The 15452-nt window shown below is 34.5% G+C and overlaps 1 protein-coding gene and 1 pseudogene across 2 annotated transcripts in view; both read left to right on the top strand.

Annotated features, from left to right (window-relative positions):
• Positions 1-12645, top strand: part of OLFM3 (olfactomedin 3) — a 200448-nt gene extending 187803 nt beyond the window's left edge. For both annotated transcript variants that reach the window (XM_032867235.1, XM_032867233.1), the window contains exons 5-6: positions 7813-7919; positions 9027-12645. In XM_032867235.1, the coding sequence (XP_032723126.1) occupies positions 7813-7919; positions 9027-9704 (785 nt within the window). In that variant the 3' untranslated portion in view covers positions 9705-12645. The remainder of the gene's footprint in view (positions 1-7812; positions 7920-9026) is intronic.
• Positions 1668-2100, top strand: LOC116873415 (annotated as a pseudogene).
• Positions 12646-15452: the final 2807 nt, after the last annotated feature.

The raw sequence follows: 15452 nt of genomic DNA, 5'->3' as shown, positions 1-15452 counted from the left end.
GACCCCAGGGATATGACCTGAGCTGAAGGCAGATGTTTAACTGACTGAGCCACCTTGGTGCCTCCTCACATTCATTTTTTATAGAAAATTAAACATGAGAAATGAGTTGAATTTGCTTGTTTCTTTCTAGGTTTGACAATTTAAGCATGTTTTGCAGAATAAATGCAAATGTGGTTTAAAATGAGATTAAATTTCAGGTTAGCTAAGTAGGCTGTTTTAATGGGAGAGGTGCTTATATATTTTAGTACTCAGGGCTGAATTTCTATAATTTTTATTTAATATTAAGAGATACTCTGTGCACTCAATGCTCCATCCTTCTTCTCCCAATATAGTTTTGGTCTGAAATCACTTCTTCACTTAACTTTCTTTGTCAGTTGATTCAAAAATAAAAAAGAAGAAAAAAAGAAGAAATGGAAAGGATAAGCAATAGTACTTTGAGAAGGTACAACACATGGGCCTATTTTATCTCCCTGTTCCCCTTGTATTCCCAGCACCTAGCACAATATTGGTACATACGTACTCAGTAAATGGTTGTTAAGTGAATAAATGAATTATTTTACATTTAAATATTAAGAATTGGTTTTACAAAAAAAGGTGGGGGGGCGCGCCTGGGTGGCTCAGTGGGTTAAGCTTCTGCCTTCGGCTCAGGTCATGATCTCAGGGTCCTGGGATCGAGCCCATCATTAAGCTCTCTGCTCAGCAGGGAGCCTCCTTCCCCCTCTCTCTCTGCCTGCCTCTCTGCCTACTTGTGATCTTTCTCTGTCAAAAAAAAAAAAAAAAAAAAAAAAGAATTGGTTTTACCCTCTAGTGTATTTCAGAGAAAATGTCCATTGCTACAAGGAGAAAACAAAGTCATTTTTAGTTTAGATGTCACAAGCTTTTAAGTCCTGTTGTAAATTCTGTCTTAATTCCTAGTCTAAGTGATCTAGGCTCAGCAGTATCCCTCTGCCATATGGATACAATGTTGGGTTATATCCAAACACCACAGAAGCCAAGACACCTCAAGCGACTGATGTGCTGTCAGTTTTTGGAAATGTTGATTATATGAGATTCATGGCACAATTCCTAGTCCCAAATATAGTTCTTGTACAGGTTTTAACCAATCCATCCAACTCAATTCATATTAACGTTATGTTACATAAACCGAGTCCAGACACTCACTCACACCCATAAAATGAATCAACACTTGAAATATGCACTTATTGGAGGCAAATATGGGCTTTGCGTGTTCTTGCTGTGTCCAAACTGTGCTTCGGCCTTGGGGCAATGGATACTATCTATATTAGAGGAGCTAGCTTGGCTTATAAAGAAGGTTAAAAATCTCATTTTGAGTTTGAATTGTAGAGTCTGGCCGTCGAAAGCATTAAAGTCCAACTCCATGACTACAAAATCTCCATTCACTTTCAGTACCAGTAAACAACCTGAGGTCACTATAATTTCTTCCTTTGTTTCCATTTGGTCATTTCCTCTGGATATAAAGTGTTATGGAAATGAACATTCCATTATGTTTATGTTTCATATTGAGACCTTATATTGATCTAAATCAGATTTAGTTTTAACTGACTTCTGAGATGCCAGGTGTCTTTTTTTCAAAATTTCATTCATCATTAAAAGATAAGTTCACTCTTTCCTTTTGTGGTCATTGCTGAAATTGGCCAGTGGCCAAAATGAAATTCAGTCCCTCTGTGACTTCTGACTCGAGCAAGAACTGTAAAAGGCACTTTCACGCACCTTCTCAAATCTACAGGAAGAGTATGTCTTACTTTCTTTCCAAAATCTCAGACAGAAGAACAACGTTCAATGTATGCCCATACGAAAAGATGATAAAGTGCAGGTTGGGTGAGGACACTACAAAAGTCAGCAAATTTGCAAAGTAGACCAGGTTTACAGGACAAAAGATGTCGACATCGACACTCAATGAGTACAGTGGGAGAAGGGAAATGGCCCAGCTCCCTGTGTGGACATCTACCCTAGCAAAATGGTTATCACCAAATTAAAATTGTATAAAAACCACAAAAACTCCTTGAATAAAGAGCCAAATTGCACCAAGGAAAAAAGGGCAAATATAAGGAAGAAATAATTGAGAAGATGCAAGAATAATGTTATATACAACTTTAAATAAAACTGTTAAAAAATAAAGATAAGGTATTTTTCAAGAAATTTTAGGCTAATTTTTCTTCCTATGCAAAGTGGGGCATATTTTTCTTAGGTCATAGTCACAATTTTGAAAATTTTAAAATGTACAGCATTTCTACTTGAATCATATGCATAATATCTCTTAGTATTGCTTCTACACGTGTACCAACAAATGTAATCACGTATGAGCTTTTCTTAACATCTCTATGAAATAACTGGTAAACGTAATTCATAGTAAGGATTCTAATTTTTTTAAGGTTGAAACAATTAAAAGGAAAGAGATTGTCATGACAACTCTAAGACAGAGGTGGAAGTTTAAAGAAGATAATTTCAATCTAGTCCTTACAGGACTGAAGCCAAATTAAAATTCAGAATACTCACAGCTTTCATTTCTGGAGACTATTTCAATCTTTAATTTCCACCTACTTCCTAGACCTTCAAGGAAGCATGGCATTTAAAAACCTTTCCATAAGCAATACACAAATGCAATTTTTGTTTTTTTAATTAAGTTTTTATAACTATTTTGGCTTTTAAAATAATAATTTAGGGACACCTGGGTGGTTCAGTGGGTTAAGCATCTGCCTTTGGCTTGGGTCATGATCCCAGGGTCCTGGGACTAAGTCCCACATCAGGCTCCTTGCTCAGTTGGGAGCCTGCTTCTCCCTCTGCCTGCACTCCCCCTGCTTGTACATTCTCTTGTTCTCTCACTCTCTCTCTCTGACAAATAAATAACCTTTAAAAAAATAAAATTATAATTTAAATATTATGTGCACAAAACTAGAAAATTATATACTTGGAATAAAAAGGACTTAGAATAAAAAGGAAGTCTCCTTTCCTGAGGCAACCACATTTAAGTTTAATTTTAGGGCTTCAGATGGTTAAATCTGTATCTCTAATAATATACTTATTTTTCTACTTTTTTCAGGGGTGTAATCAGTTTTGGACATTGTTTACTGACTTTCTGCTAAAACAAAATGCAGACCTAAGTCACTTAGCCAAAGGCACTTCTTTGTCTCCTCATAATACAGTTTTATGACTATTCACAGTTCAACCCTTACCAATGTTGTAACTTTACATCTCAGATTTAAGTCTTTATTATTTTTTCATCACCTATAGGAAAGCTCTCTTCACACCCTATTTTTAAGTATGTTGACATCATACTTACATACATAACTGACTTACACCTCCATCTTTCTTTCATCTCCTCTCTTAATTTTTAATTCTTTCATAGTGTGGACTTTACCTAGTCTTCCATGTTATCATGGTTTAAAACATTTTGTTGTTTCTGTAATCACAGAGTAGATGAAATATCTGTCAAATATTCTACAACTAGTTTATGGGCTGATTCTACAAGTCAAACATGACGGTTTTCATGTGAGGAGTTAAGCGGGGACTCTGCTGTAGGACTCTGCTGTATTCCTTTCCTGAGTCCAACTTCCTATCATCTGTGCCATTCAAAAGGCAAAATTTCTAGAATTAAGTTCAAATGAATTTTCCTTTAATGCTTGTACTTCAATAATTGACTTCACCATATCCAGTGTTTCTTAGAGGATCTCATACAGTATTTCCATAGATCAATTCCTCTTATTCCTGAGACCTCCCTCTGGCCCATGTCTATCCATTCTGGACTAACTGCTCTCAAGGTCTATAGTACAGCTGTCATTCTGGGATAAGAAGTTACTGTTTTCCTGATTTCATGTCTTCTCCTGTCTTGGTTTACTGTTTATTTTGCTCAACATATGCTCAGGCAACTTCTTAAGAAAAAGTAAATTGTAGGTAAACTTTGGAAAGTTTACATGAGAAACAATATCCCTAGTACAGCTTCCTCTGATTTTTCTCCCTAAATATGAAATCACTGATTATTGTCTTCCAGAATCCAATATTGATAAGCCAATGACAGTCTAATTCTTACCTGTTTGCATGTGACCATCTCACATTCTTTCTCTGAAAAGTTCCGTTTTATTATTCATCTTCTAAAACTTCATCGTAATTTTCTAAGACTAAATCTTTTTTCATTCATTATGTCATGCCCTTTTAGTCTGAACACAGTTTTCCCTCATGATAAGATAGTAGAACATTCTTTTTTTTTTTTTTTAAGATTTTATTTATTTATTTGACAGAGATCACAAGTAGGCAGAGAGGCAGGAAGAGAGAGAGGAGGAAGCAGGCTTCCCGCTGAGCAGAGAGCCCTATACAGGGCTCGATCCTAGGACCCTGAGATCATGACCTAAGCTGAAGGCAGAGGCCTAACCCACTGAGCCACCCAGGCGCCCCAATAGTAGAGCATTCTTAACGAAAACTTTCAGAAGCCGAAACGGCACAAATTAAAGCAGAAACATTACTTTGTGTGGAAATTTTCTTGAGTATTTCTGGACCCAAAAGATAACCTCTTTCAGGCGTTCCTGATACCTTAGGACACATTTTGAAGACGGATGCACAAAATAACTCCACATAGGGGCGCCTGGGTGGCTCAGTGGGTTAAAGCCTCTGCCTTCGGCTCAGGTCATAGTCCCAGGGTCCTGGGATCCAGCCCCGCATTGGGCTCTCTGCTCAGCGGGGAGCCTGCTTCCTCCTCTCTCTCTGCCTGCCTCTCTGCCTACTTGTGATCTCTGTCTGTCAAATAAATAAATAAAACTCTAAAAAAAAATAATAATAACTCCACACAAAGCACCGGTGCTCATAGTCACAGTTCAAAGCTATGGGAGCTCAGTGCTGAGATTCTGAGTATGGTTTCCAGGAAAGGAGCTTGGTGGGGCAACTCTCACCACTCAGGGTAACACAGACTTTTGAAGGGCACACAATACCTGTATTTAGGTTTTGTAACTGGGAAATACCCTATAGAATTTCTTTGTAACTGGGAAATACCTTATAGAATTTCTTTGAAAATTTACTCTTTTCCCCTCCTTTCATCGTAGAAACTCACTCTTCAGATGAAAGAGCTTCTAAGTTGATCCTACATGCATCTATATTTTCCCTATATTTATGTTTTTTTGTTTTAGTTTTTGGGATAGCTCCTATTTTTTAAAATGTAATCATATTTTTAACTTCTTGTAGCTCTTTTGCGTTTTCCTTTTACAGTGAATGGTCTATAATATATAAAACTCTCTACAGATCTTAGTATCTTCATTTCTCTCCTGCTCTGTATTCTCTCTCTTCTTATGGGATCTGTTTTCTCTGCACTTTTACTTTAGTCATTCTCATTGTAAGCTTTTTGAAAGCACATGCTAATCCTTGGCTACTCCTTCACTCTTAAAGATCTGAACAATGTATCTGCTTGGAAACTGTATTTAGGTAGGGTTTGCCGCTTTATTCCATAGTGAGGAAGACAGGAGACCACCAATGAAATGCTGGAGCCTTTGTTCTTGGGCTCTGATGCCTACATTAATTGCCCTAATCCTTTTCAAGTATTTAACACAGATTTGTAGATTTTTTTTTTTAAAGCTGCCTCCTGGGGTCCTGGATCTAGAGATGAAGATAGGATTGACTGCTTTTCAGGCATGCTTTCAATGCCCTATATCTCACCCAATACCCTTACAGTAACTATGTTTCTGAGTCCCTTCTCTTCTTCAAAGTAGGGCAGCTTCCTCCTCAGCAACTGCCTTTCCTGCTTAGACACACTGATGCATCTTATCTTATCCTACATCTTTAATTACCACTCTACCACCTTCTGCCTTCTAGAAATTATTTAAACTTTCTTCTCTACTAAAGATTCTCATACCATTCTCTTTGCTTTAGGCTTTTCCACCCATGTTTTTTACTCCTTTACTATCATTTTAATTAGATCTTAGGAAAAAAGAAGATAAACACATGTTATTAGTCCATCATATTAAGCCAGAGTTACATTTCATATTTTACCTCATTTTGTTATTTGTATTTTAACAAAAGAATTTATTATTCATGCCTAAGGGGGAAAAACATGTTCTGTGGTATTTTTCAGGGGATGAGATATCTTCCTATTTATTATAATTTTCTGGAAATTTTCTTGCACTTATCATCTATGAACTTAGAAATATTTATGTAGGACATCATTAAGGATCATATTACTTTCACTTATTGCAAACAATATACTCAATGAGATTCATTCAGAATGTATTTGCTTTTGCCTAGTTCAAACTAATACTACTTACCCACGTATTGTTCATATGTTTATACCAAGTTGAGTTGATATATTCTAAACAGGTTTAGGCCAATGTTTTATTATTCAATACAGATAATGCCATAAAGTCTCTTTAATTATTTGCTTAGTTTATTAGGTATGAGGAACTTATAAAGTAATTCATTTATATAACGTATATAAAAAAGCCATCTTATCCAATTTCTTTCACAAAAGGAGAAAAAAATGTATTCCATTCAGGTTTCATGAAGTGCTATAGATTGCTAAATTTGTAGTTATCACAGAAATAATAGTAGAAAATATAACATTATCATCCATCATCTTCCTAACTGAACAGCTTAGTATTTTACAAGTTACAAATTATTCTTATGAGAAACTCACACAGAGAAAAAGGAGTCAAAGAAAAGCTTTAAACTACAGTTAGTAATGTCCTTGATCTGCTTTGGGGATCTGTTTTTTATCCTCCAAATACATGGGAATAAGAACTAATTGGAAAATTATAAGTTCTAAGGATAGGCAGAAAATGGAAGAAACGTTGAACAAACAGAACCAAAAAATATTAAGGAAAAAAGAAAAGCAAGGGAGAAAATGGGGTATAAATGGATGAAGAAGGTATACCTTTTTATAGACTAAAGGTCAACATTTATAGGCATTCATATTGCCTTTCACAGAGTGTATAAGTCACTTTTAATTTTTGCTGTTGAAAATCTTAGAAAATGCCTGGGTTTCTGTTTGGCTTAGGTTTGGGCATTTATAAAGTCAGGTTTTCCTAAGATTCTACAGCTATGGTGATAAGAATATTACAATTTTTCAAGAAAGTCACTAATTTTTCGACAGGTACTGCATTGACTGATATTCTACATCTTTCGTTACATGTATCTACAAGGTCTTGAGGGCTTACGTTTTTTGGAATTTTTTTGTTTGCACCTTCAAGGCTGCTGTACCGGGCCCTGCTACCTGCACAAGGCTTTTGCCCTTCAAAATTCTACCTCTTTCAGGTAGATCATAGTTGAATTTTTATATATATAAAGATATCTTTCTAGAAAGATATCTTTCACAGGAGCTGCTCATTCACCAATACTTAAAATCAGCTTATAGAGTTCTTTCTGGCTTGTATACGTTGTCCAAAGTCTTAAGCCATAAGGGAGAGGGAAAGGTAGGAGAGCTGGTGATCAGGTAAACAGGCCCGTGGTCAATTTGTGTAATTTTTCTGACCTCTTTCCTTAAATGAAGCAGCTGCTAACTCGGTATAATGATAATGACTTCCCTCACTATTTCTTTCCAGACTGTACAAACCATTTCCCATTTCAGAACTCCTCTACTCTTTGGATTTACAGCATTGAAAAAGCAGCTACTCATGGTTCAAGTTATAGTTAAAGGCACAGCACCCAATATGAATGGTCATTCATTCAGAATATGTGATATTAATCCCACGGATTTGCTTTATTTCAGGATCCCTTTCTTTGCTCTTGAGTATGGTAGGAGTTTGACTTTGGTATAAATATGTGTGTTGCAATCATTGGTCATGTTCACCCAACATATTTATGTTTCTTTGATTCCAGCATGTGGCAAATTGATGAAAATCACAGGCCCAATTACAGTCAAGACATCTGGAACCCGATTTGGCGCTTGGATGACAGACCCTTTAGCATCTGAAAAAAATAATAGAGTATGTTGCTTCCACAAACACCTTTGCTTAGAATCATACTTTATTTGCACTTTATGTCTATCGAATGATTTATTTTCTTTAGGAATATTAATTTCAACTTGAAAAGTGTTAACGTTGTTTGCCAAGTATTCTCCGTTTGATAATATGAACATATCTACAGCAACCTTATTTTAGTAAAATATTCCATCTTCTAATTCAACAGTAAAGCTAGTTCAGTTTTTATTCGTTTTAGTCTTGTTTTATGCTAATAAAGAGCTAATTACAAGTACACAAAAGTCTCTACACACTCCTTCTAAAACCTGCTCCTTAGTGTGAGGAAAAAAAAAATAACACTAAGTAAGTGAAAAACTCAAGAGCAACCGATTCACTAACAAGCTGAAATATCCCTGGAATCTAGAGGTAATTTTAAAGTAAATAGTACTGAAACTTTTGGAGTATATTTTCCTAAGTTGACAATGTCTGCATTATGTAAATCAATATACTGGAAACTTACCATAGCGCTATTTATGGTCTATCACAAAATTCAGTTCACATTAAGATTCTCAAGGGTTACATGCAAATGAGATTAGTAGTTAAATTAATAAAATGGTTACACTAAAAAACAGCTGTACCTATAGTGATCCAATTAACAAGCGTTACTGTAAGTTTCTATGGTATCCATAAAGGAGAAATAAATGAGTAAAATTAGACCATATATTTTTCAGAGCAAAAGAATATAGTTGCTAAAGGTAGTATTTTTTTGCTGTTATCACTGATTTCACTGATCCTTCAAATGAACAAAGTAACGTGAATTGCATTGATACACGTTTCGTTCACTTGATGATATGCACTGAATGGTCAGAGAAACAAATAAATAATAAAAAGAACAGAAAGCAAATCAACTTTAAGGCAGTGAATTCAGTTGTTTGCTTTCCACGTAGACAATGCCACAATTTTCTCCTGCAGTGCTATCACATTGCAGGAGGTCAGCAGTAAAATAATAAGTGGCTTCCAGATCCTGAGAATGGAGGTATTAAAATGTGCTGACTCTCACTGTCTTTATTTTGGAAATCTCAGACAAGTACAGAATTTAGTCACTCCTCTATTTTTTTTTCCCCTTTTCCTCAGGTCTGGTACATGGACAGTTATACCAACAATAAAATTGTTCGTGAGTACAAATCAATGGCAGACTTCATCAGTGGGGCTGAATCACGGACATACAACCTCCCTTTCAAATGGGCAGGAACCAACCATGTTGTCTACAATGGCTCACTCTATTTTAACAAGTATCAGAGTAACATCATCATCAAATACAGCTTTGATATGGGGCGAGTGCTTGCCCAACGAAGCCTTGAGTATGCTGGATTTCACAACGTTTACCCCTACACATGGGGTGGCTTCTCGGACATCGACCTAATGGCTGATGAAATCGGGCTGTGGGCTGTGTATGCAACGAACCAAAATGCCGGCAATATAGTCATCAGCCAACTTAACCAAGACACCTTGGAGGTGATGAAGAGCTGGAGCACTGGTTACCCCAAGAGAAGTGCAGGGGAATCTTTCATGATTTGTGGGACACTGTATGTCACCAATTCCCACTTAACAGGAGCCAAGGTGTATTATTCATATTCCACCAAAACCTCCACATATGAGTACACGGACATTCCCTTTCATAACCAATACTTTCACATATCCATGCTTGACTACAACGCAAGAGATAGAGCTCTTTATGCCTGGAACAATGGTCACCAGGTCCTATTCAATGTCACCCTTTTCCACATCATTAAGACTGAGGATGACACATAAGCAAATGTAATTTGTTTTCATTGATTGAAACCGTGTCATTTGTGATAAACTCTATAGAACCCCCTTCTGTTTTCCCTTTATTGTAACTTCTCATCATTTCTCCAAAGCATTTTTTTTTTATTATTTTAAAGTTGGTTTGTCAAAAATCAGCCGAGCCTGTCTAAATTGACCTGTTGGAAACACATCTTAACTCCTAAATTTACGGGGCCTATCATGTCCTTGTCGTGAAAAGCACTAAAAAGAGCTTAAGTGTCTAAAGTTATAGTTTTGCAAAAGGTTAATGATCTGCCTTATATTAGAGTCAGAGACTAATGATGGCTTAAATGCATGAATGTCTTTTTTTTTTTAATTCTGTCATTTTTTACTGTCTTTTGCTCTACATCAGGAAATATTTTGGTAGGAATTAGGGGAAAAAAAAGCACTTTCCTCCCATTTATTTCTAAAAAAGATTTAAGGATTTTATTTATAGGGAAAATATATTACTCATTTTGCTGTTATAGAATTCTCTGATGCGGTGCTGTACAGTCATTTTTAAATCTCTTGCTAACATTTTATTGGCAATATGTATTTCTACCATTGTAACCACCATTGTGCAATTGTATCTCTTCACTTCTGTGAAAGTAAGTAATATTTTTTATAAAATACACTGAAGTTTAATCTCAGTAATTCTTATGGGCCAATTTTCAAGTGTGGTCAGGAGAAAATATCTTCTCGGCTTACCCCTTTATTTAAATTTATAATCAGGAAGAAAAATCAAACTAAATCCCTTACATAGAATATTTCTTTTACCCCAAATTTATTGGATCACTAACACTGAATGCTAAAACTAACTACAGATGAGTTATTCTATTCACTTCACTGAAAGCAACCCACATTGTTGCTTGCAAAGATGCAACTGAGTCAGAAAATTTTGGATTTGAGTTGACTTTACTCATTTATTATACAACCAACCAAATTTTGTTCTTCATAAATAAGTCTATTAGTGTTTTAACTTAAATTTTACACACAACTTGCAATAATGTAATTACTTGTGTCAGGACTCTGAAAGTACATGAAGCACATATAGAAACTCTTAAAAAGAAAATTTCTGTGAGGTCATCTAGATTTACATTATGAACCCTGGAGAGTTACTGGCAATGTGAGTGCAAAAGAAAATGATGGGTAGACTTGGGAGCTGTCTGTGCGGTTTAAATGTGCAAAAAACCAATTCAGAAAACAAGATGGGAGGGCAACCCCTTGTTACCCTGATTCATAATGTGTGCAGAAATAATGTAACCAAAAAAGAAAGTTTTAATAACATTTTATGTTAATAATCTCAAAAACATATAATCGATATTTATCAAACATGTCATTGAGTTTGGATGTCCTTTCCATATGTTAAAAATACTTACCTAAGGCAGTTTTACAGAAACTAGAGTGTGGGTTGGTTTTACAATTTAAAAAGTATATTCTATAACAAATAATGTATAACTTAAATTGTGGTAAATGTTTAGTTTCACACATACATAATAATAATTTCCTTTGTAAAGTAAGGATATAGTAATTCAGATAGAGCATTGTGTAAAGAAATGCTAACACTTAAGTAATTCATTTCAAATGTCACAAGTAAAACATAATTCTCAAGTATCTCACTGTCAAAGTCATAGAATTAAATAACTCAATCTTGAGATTGTTCAAGTTTAACAACGGTTTCTTTACTTTTTGTCTACAAAAAGTTAGCATGACTTAGTGACCACTCTGGGTCCTTTTGCAATGTTGTCTTCTCTTTTAAAATGTTTATATAAGTTCTCCTCTGCTTTTGAGAGTTAGAAAATTTAGGGGATTCACTTGTCATTGTACACACACCACAAAAATAATCAGCCAATACTTTGTATATCAAGAGTTTGTATGAAGAAAGAAAGCCAATTTAAAAAATGAATGAATTTTTAAGTAGATGGCCTCTGATGGATATCTGGGTCTTCATTACTTGTTTTTTAAAAAAATGATGTAATATAGTATCACATACATTCAAAACCTGGATGATCACAGCTTTTTTGTGAGATGTGCAGCTTGTAAAGCACTTTATTGTTTTCTATGTAAGGTATCATCACCACATCCAATTTCTAGTGTATGTGCTGCTAGGGCACGCACAGATTTTATTATTGTCATAGAAGTGGGGGTAACATGAATTTAAAAATGTGATTTGCATTAAACATTTACAGTTTAAAAGCATTCTTCTTAATAAATTATTATCAGTTTTGTGCCTGAAATAAGAACTTACTCTAATCACTGTTTTTTTTTTTTAACTCTCAAACAAATTTTATGAGGGTAATAACTTACTACTTTAAAATCATTTACATAATCCTATCAGTAAAGAAATCCAAGCTTAATCCTAAATGAACTGTGCAACTGGTATTTTCTGAATTAACCAGATCGTTAACAAACTTCTATGTCATTCAAATAATAACATGATCATGGTCTGATTGTGTTTGTGTGACCTTTTTATTTGTGGCCCTTGAATCACAATACTTACTATCTACACATATATCTATTAGTTCATAAAATTATAGTGTTTCAGTGCATTACCAGTATGTAGGGTAAAAGAGAATATAATGATATGCCTAAATATAACATTACAAGTAATTAGATAAAATTTACCATAAATTCAGAATCTCTGGTTTTTATCACTGTACTCAGAGTCATTTCATCTTTATAATCCATATGACTCCTTCTAATGAAATCTTTTCTTCAGAAACAATTTAATCCTAATAAGAAAATGGTCTTTCAAATCACTACCAAACTTACAAGTATAAATTTTTCACCCAGAAGAATTATTTTTTAAATATAACTATACAAAACTGTTCTTCTGTTCTCCTAAAAGTAAGTTATTTTCCTACTAAGGTAAGTTTTGCATATAATAGTCCTTTAGCTTTATTCTCCTTAAAGAGTATATTTCCAAAAAGAAAAAAGAAAAAAAGAAAACCCTACTTGTCTCCTTAGCACTCAAGATTACCAAATCATTTCTCCAAATGCTAAGTTTGAATGCAACTGATAGCAAAATTAAAACTATTCCTTCGAGTTAGAGAGAATATGAAAAAATAGATAGTGCAGAGTTTCTAAAAGCTAAGCCTTCTAGAAATATATCAGACACTTTTGAAAAAAGAATTGAAAAATGGCAACTTGCTGGTTTGACCAGGAAGGTACAATTATATCCTTTACGAACACCTTGAGTTCCTATAACATTATAAAAGAAAGGGCATTTACAGACAAATTTTACTTCACCTTCTCTACCACCACATGATAAATGGACCACAAGAACTCCTATAAAGTGGTCTACCTTGCACTATAAGCAGGGATAATTAAATTAAAATTAGCTGTTATAGGATGACACAAAGCCTTAATCTCTGACTGCTTATAGGTAGAGACACTGATTTCTAGAGTCCCAGAGGAACTAAATATCACTCAGTTCAGTAGACTATATCCATACTGAAATCAAGATCATGGAATGGTTTCTGGTTCTAAAATTAACTAAGCTTAGCATAAATAAATCTCTTAGGTAATAATTTTTCATAATCAGTGACTCCTCAGAGAAGGTCTGGGGCTTTGTAAAATATATTGTTTTGAATTTAACTTATATTAGAAAAAATACAATGAAAACATTAGTTGATGGAAGGAACACCAACTTCAAAATCTTCTAGCTATTTTTCTATGAAATAATGAATCCAACTGATGACAATCTCTTTCATAGAAAACTGTTCTACTCTTTTAACCAATCCAAATGAAAACCTCCCAAACTGACTTTACCAAGCTGATTTATCAGATTCACATCTTAAAATTATTTTATACAGCTTTTGCCTTTTGGTTGAACTATTCCATTAGACTTAGAATAATTTTAATCCTGTTTGGATTCTGCTTTGATTCCAAAATGTCAAACTGGTTACCCTTTAAAGCTCATTTCACGGTTGCCAAGTAAGTTTTACAAGCGTAATTATCCCTAAACATGTCCTGAAAATGATATAAGGACCTAACACTGTACCTTGCCAAGAATATTTAGTACCTTTCATAACTATAACCATCTTAAAACATTATTCCTAATTAGAGATGTGAAGCAATGTGGTAAATAAGGAGAAGTTCTCAGGAATACCTTAGTGCTACAAGACATTTGCTGATACCATACACACAAATACGGTTGTATTTGGGTTGCATCCCTACCAATGGTATAGTCTGTCTAGAAGAGCTCACACCCATATTCTAAAAAAAAAATAAATAACCAAAATTTCGCCATAATATATCATTCCCTACTACAATCAGACCTGGAAATACCGTATTTTCAGCAGACATTTCCTGAAGATAAATATTATATGACAAAGATCTTGAAAAGACCTCAAAAAATGAGCTGACTAAAAGAAGCATTAGCCATTTCAAATTTAAGCATGTTATAGAATTATCATATTGAACTTGGTAATACATATCCAGCTAAGCTTTTTGTCTGTGTCACTCTTAACTTCATGAACTCATATATGTTACCAATACGTAGTTTATGGGCTTTCCAACTAGGTAATATTGAATTATTTATTCATTTATTTGAAAAATAAGCCCTGAGCAAAACTATGTATCTAGACAATTTCTAGATGATAAGGATAGAACTGTCAACAGATAAGGTCTTCTTCATGTGCTTACATTTTAGTAAGAACAGGCTGCAAAAAAAAAAAAAAAAAATATATATATATATATATATAAAGGAAAAAAGTTATGATTGTACTAATTGTTGTGAAGGAAATAAATACTTTAAGTCATTAAAAGTGAGTGAATGTTTGCTAGGGGCAGGGTTGGGGTAGGAAGTAATATATAAGAGGGAATAGTAAAGAGTGATTTCTCTTAGAAGCAGCCTGCCATGGCAAATTCAGTCAAAGAATGGAATGTCACAAATCTAATCCACGTACAAAATTTAACATCTTCCTTTATGTTCCTAGAAATCCATGGACCAAGCATTTCTTAATATGTCTCTATTACAGAAGTTATTTTTTTAACTTGGAGTTTAAGGATATACGTCTGGGCATGGCTGAACCCTGAAAATATGTGCTAAATTTAGTGTATATATGTGGTTGTACATTCTCTCTCATGTAGAGACTTCAGAGCTTTCATCACATTCCCAAAGAACCATGACCCAAAAGATCACCACCATGTCAATGCAACCTAATTTAATCACAAATTTACTAAACGTCTTTATGATAAGCACTAAATGTCTGTCCTCTGTCTTGCAATCCAAAAATTTCAGCTTGCTTCAGAAAGGAAAACAATTGACACCCTAATATTATGGGTAATTTTTTTTTCCTCAGAAGAACTCAAGATTAAGTCGTTCTCTATAAAACATTTAAAGGGACTTAATATTTTGTTCAAATCTAATTATTTTTCTGTGATCCAGTCTGTAGGGCATCTTCTTACCAGATTCAGTGACCCAGACTCTCTATTTTAAGACTCTTATAACTACCTGAAACTGGAGAACATTTTTTATAATTCTAGCACAGCCTTTTGGCAGCCCCATTAGAATCTGACTGATACTGAGCAGACCCGTGTGCTTCCTCAAATTGAACGGCAAACTCCTCTTCTGAAATTAGCAACAGTGGCAACACAGAAACAGCGAAAACGAAAGGTTATACCACTTGTCTTGCTTGAGAAGTTATTGTAATTGATATGTATGCAATCTACAGCTACAGAAAATAAAAAGATTTTTATTAAAAAAAAATCCTCCAGTCAAGTTTATAAAGT

This window comes from Lontra canadensis, unplaced genomic scaffold (genome assembly GCF_010015895.1).
Source record: "Lontra canadensis isolate GAN:19392208 unplaced genomic scaffold, GSC_riverotter_1.0 scaffold33, whole genome shotgun sequence".
In the NCBI taxonomy this organism is placed as follows: domain Eukaryota; kingdom Metazoa; phylum Chordata; class Mammalia; order Carnivora; family Mustelidae; genus Lontra; species Lontra canadensis.
Note: the sequence above shows the minus strand (reverse complement) of the source record. Positions and strands in the feature narration are given on the sequence as shown.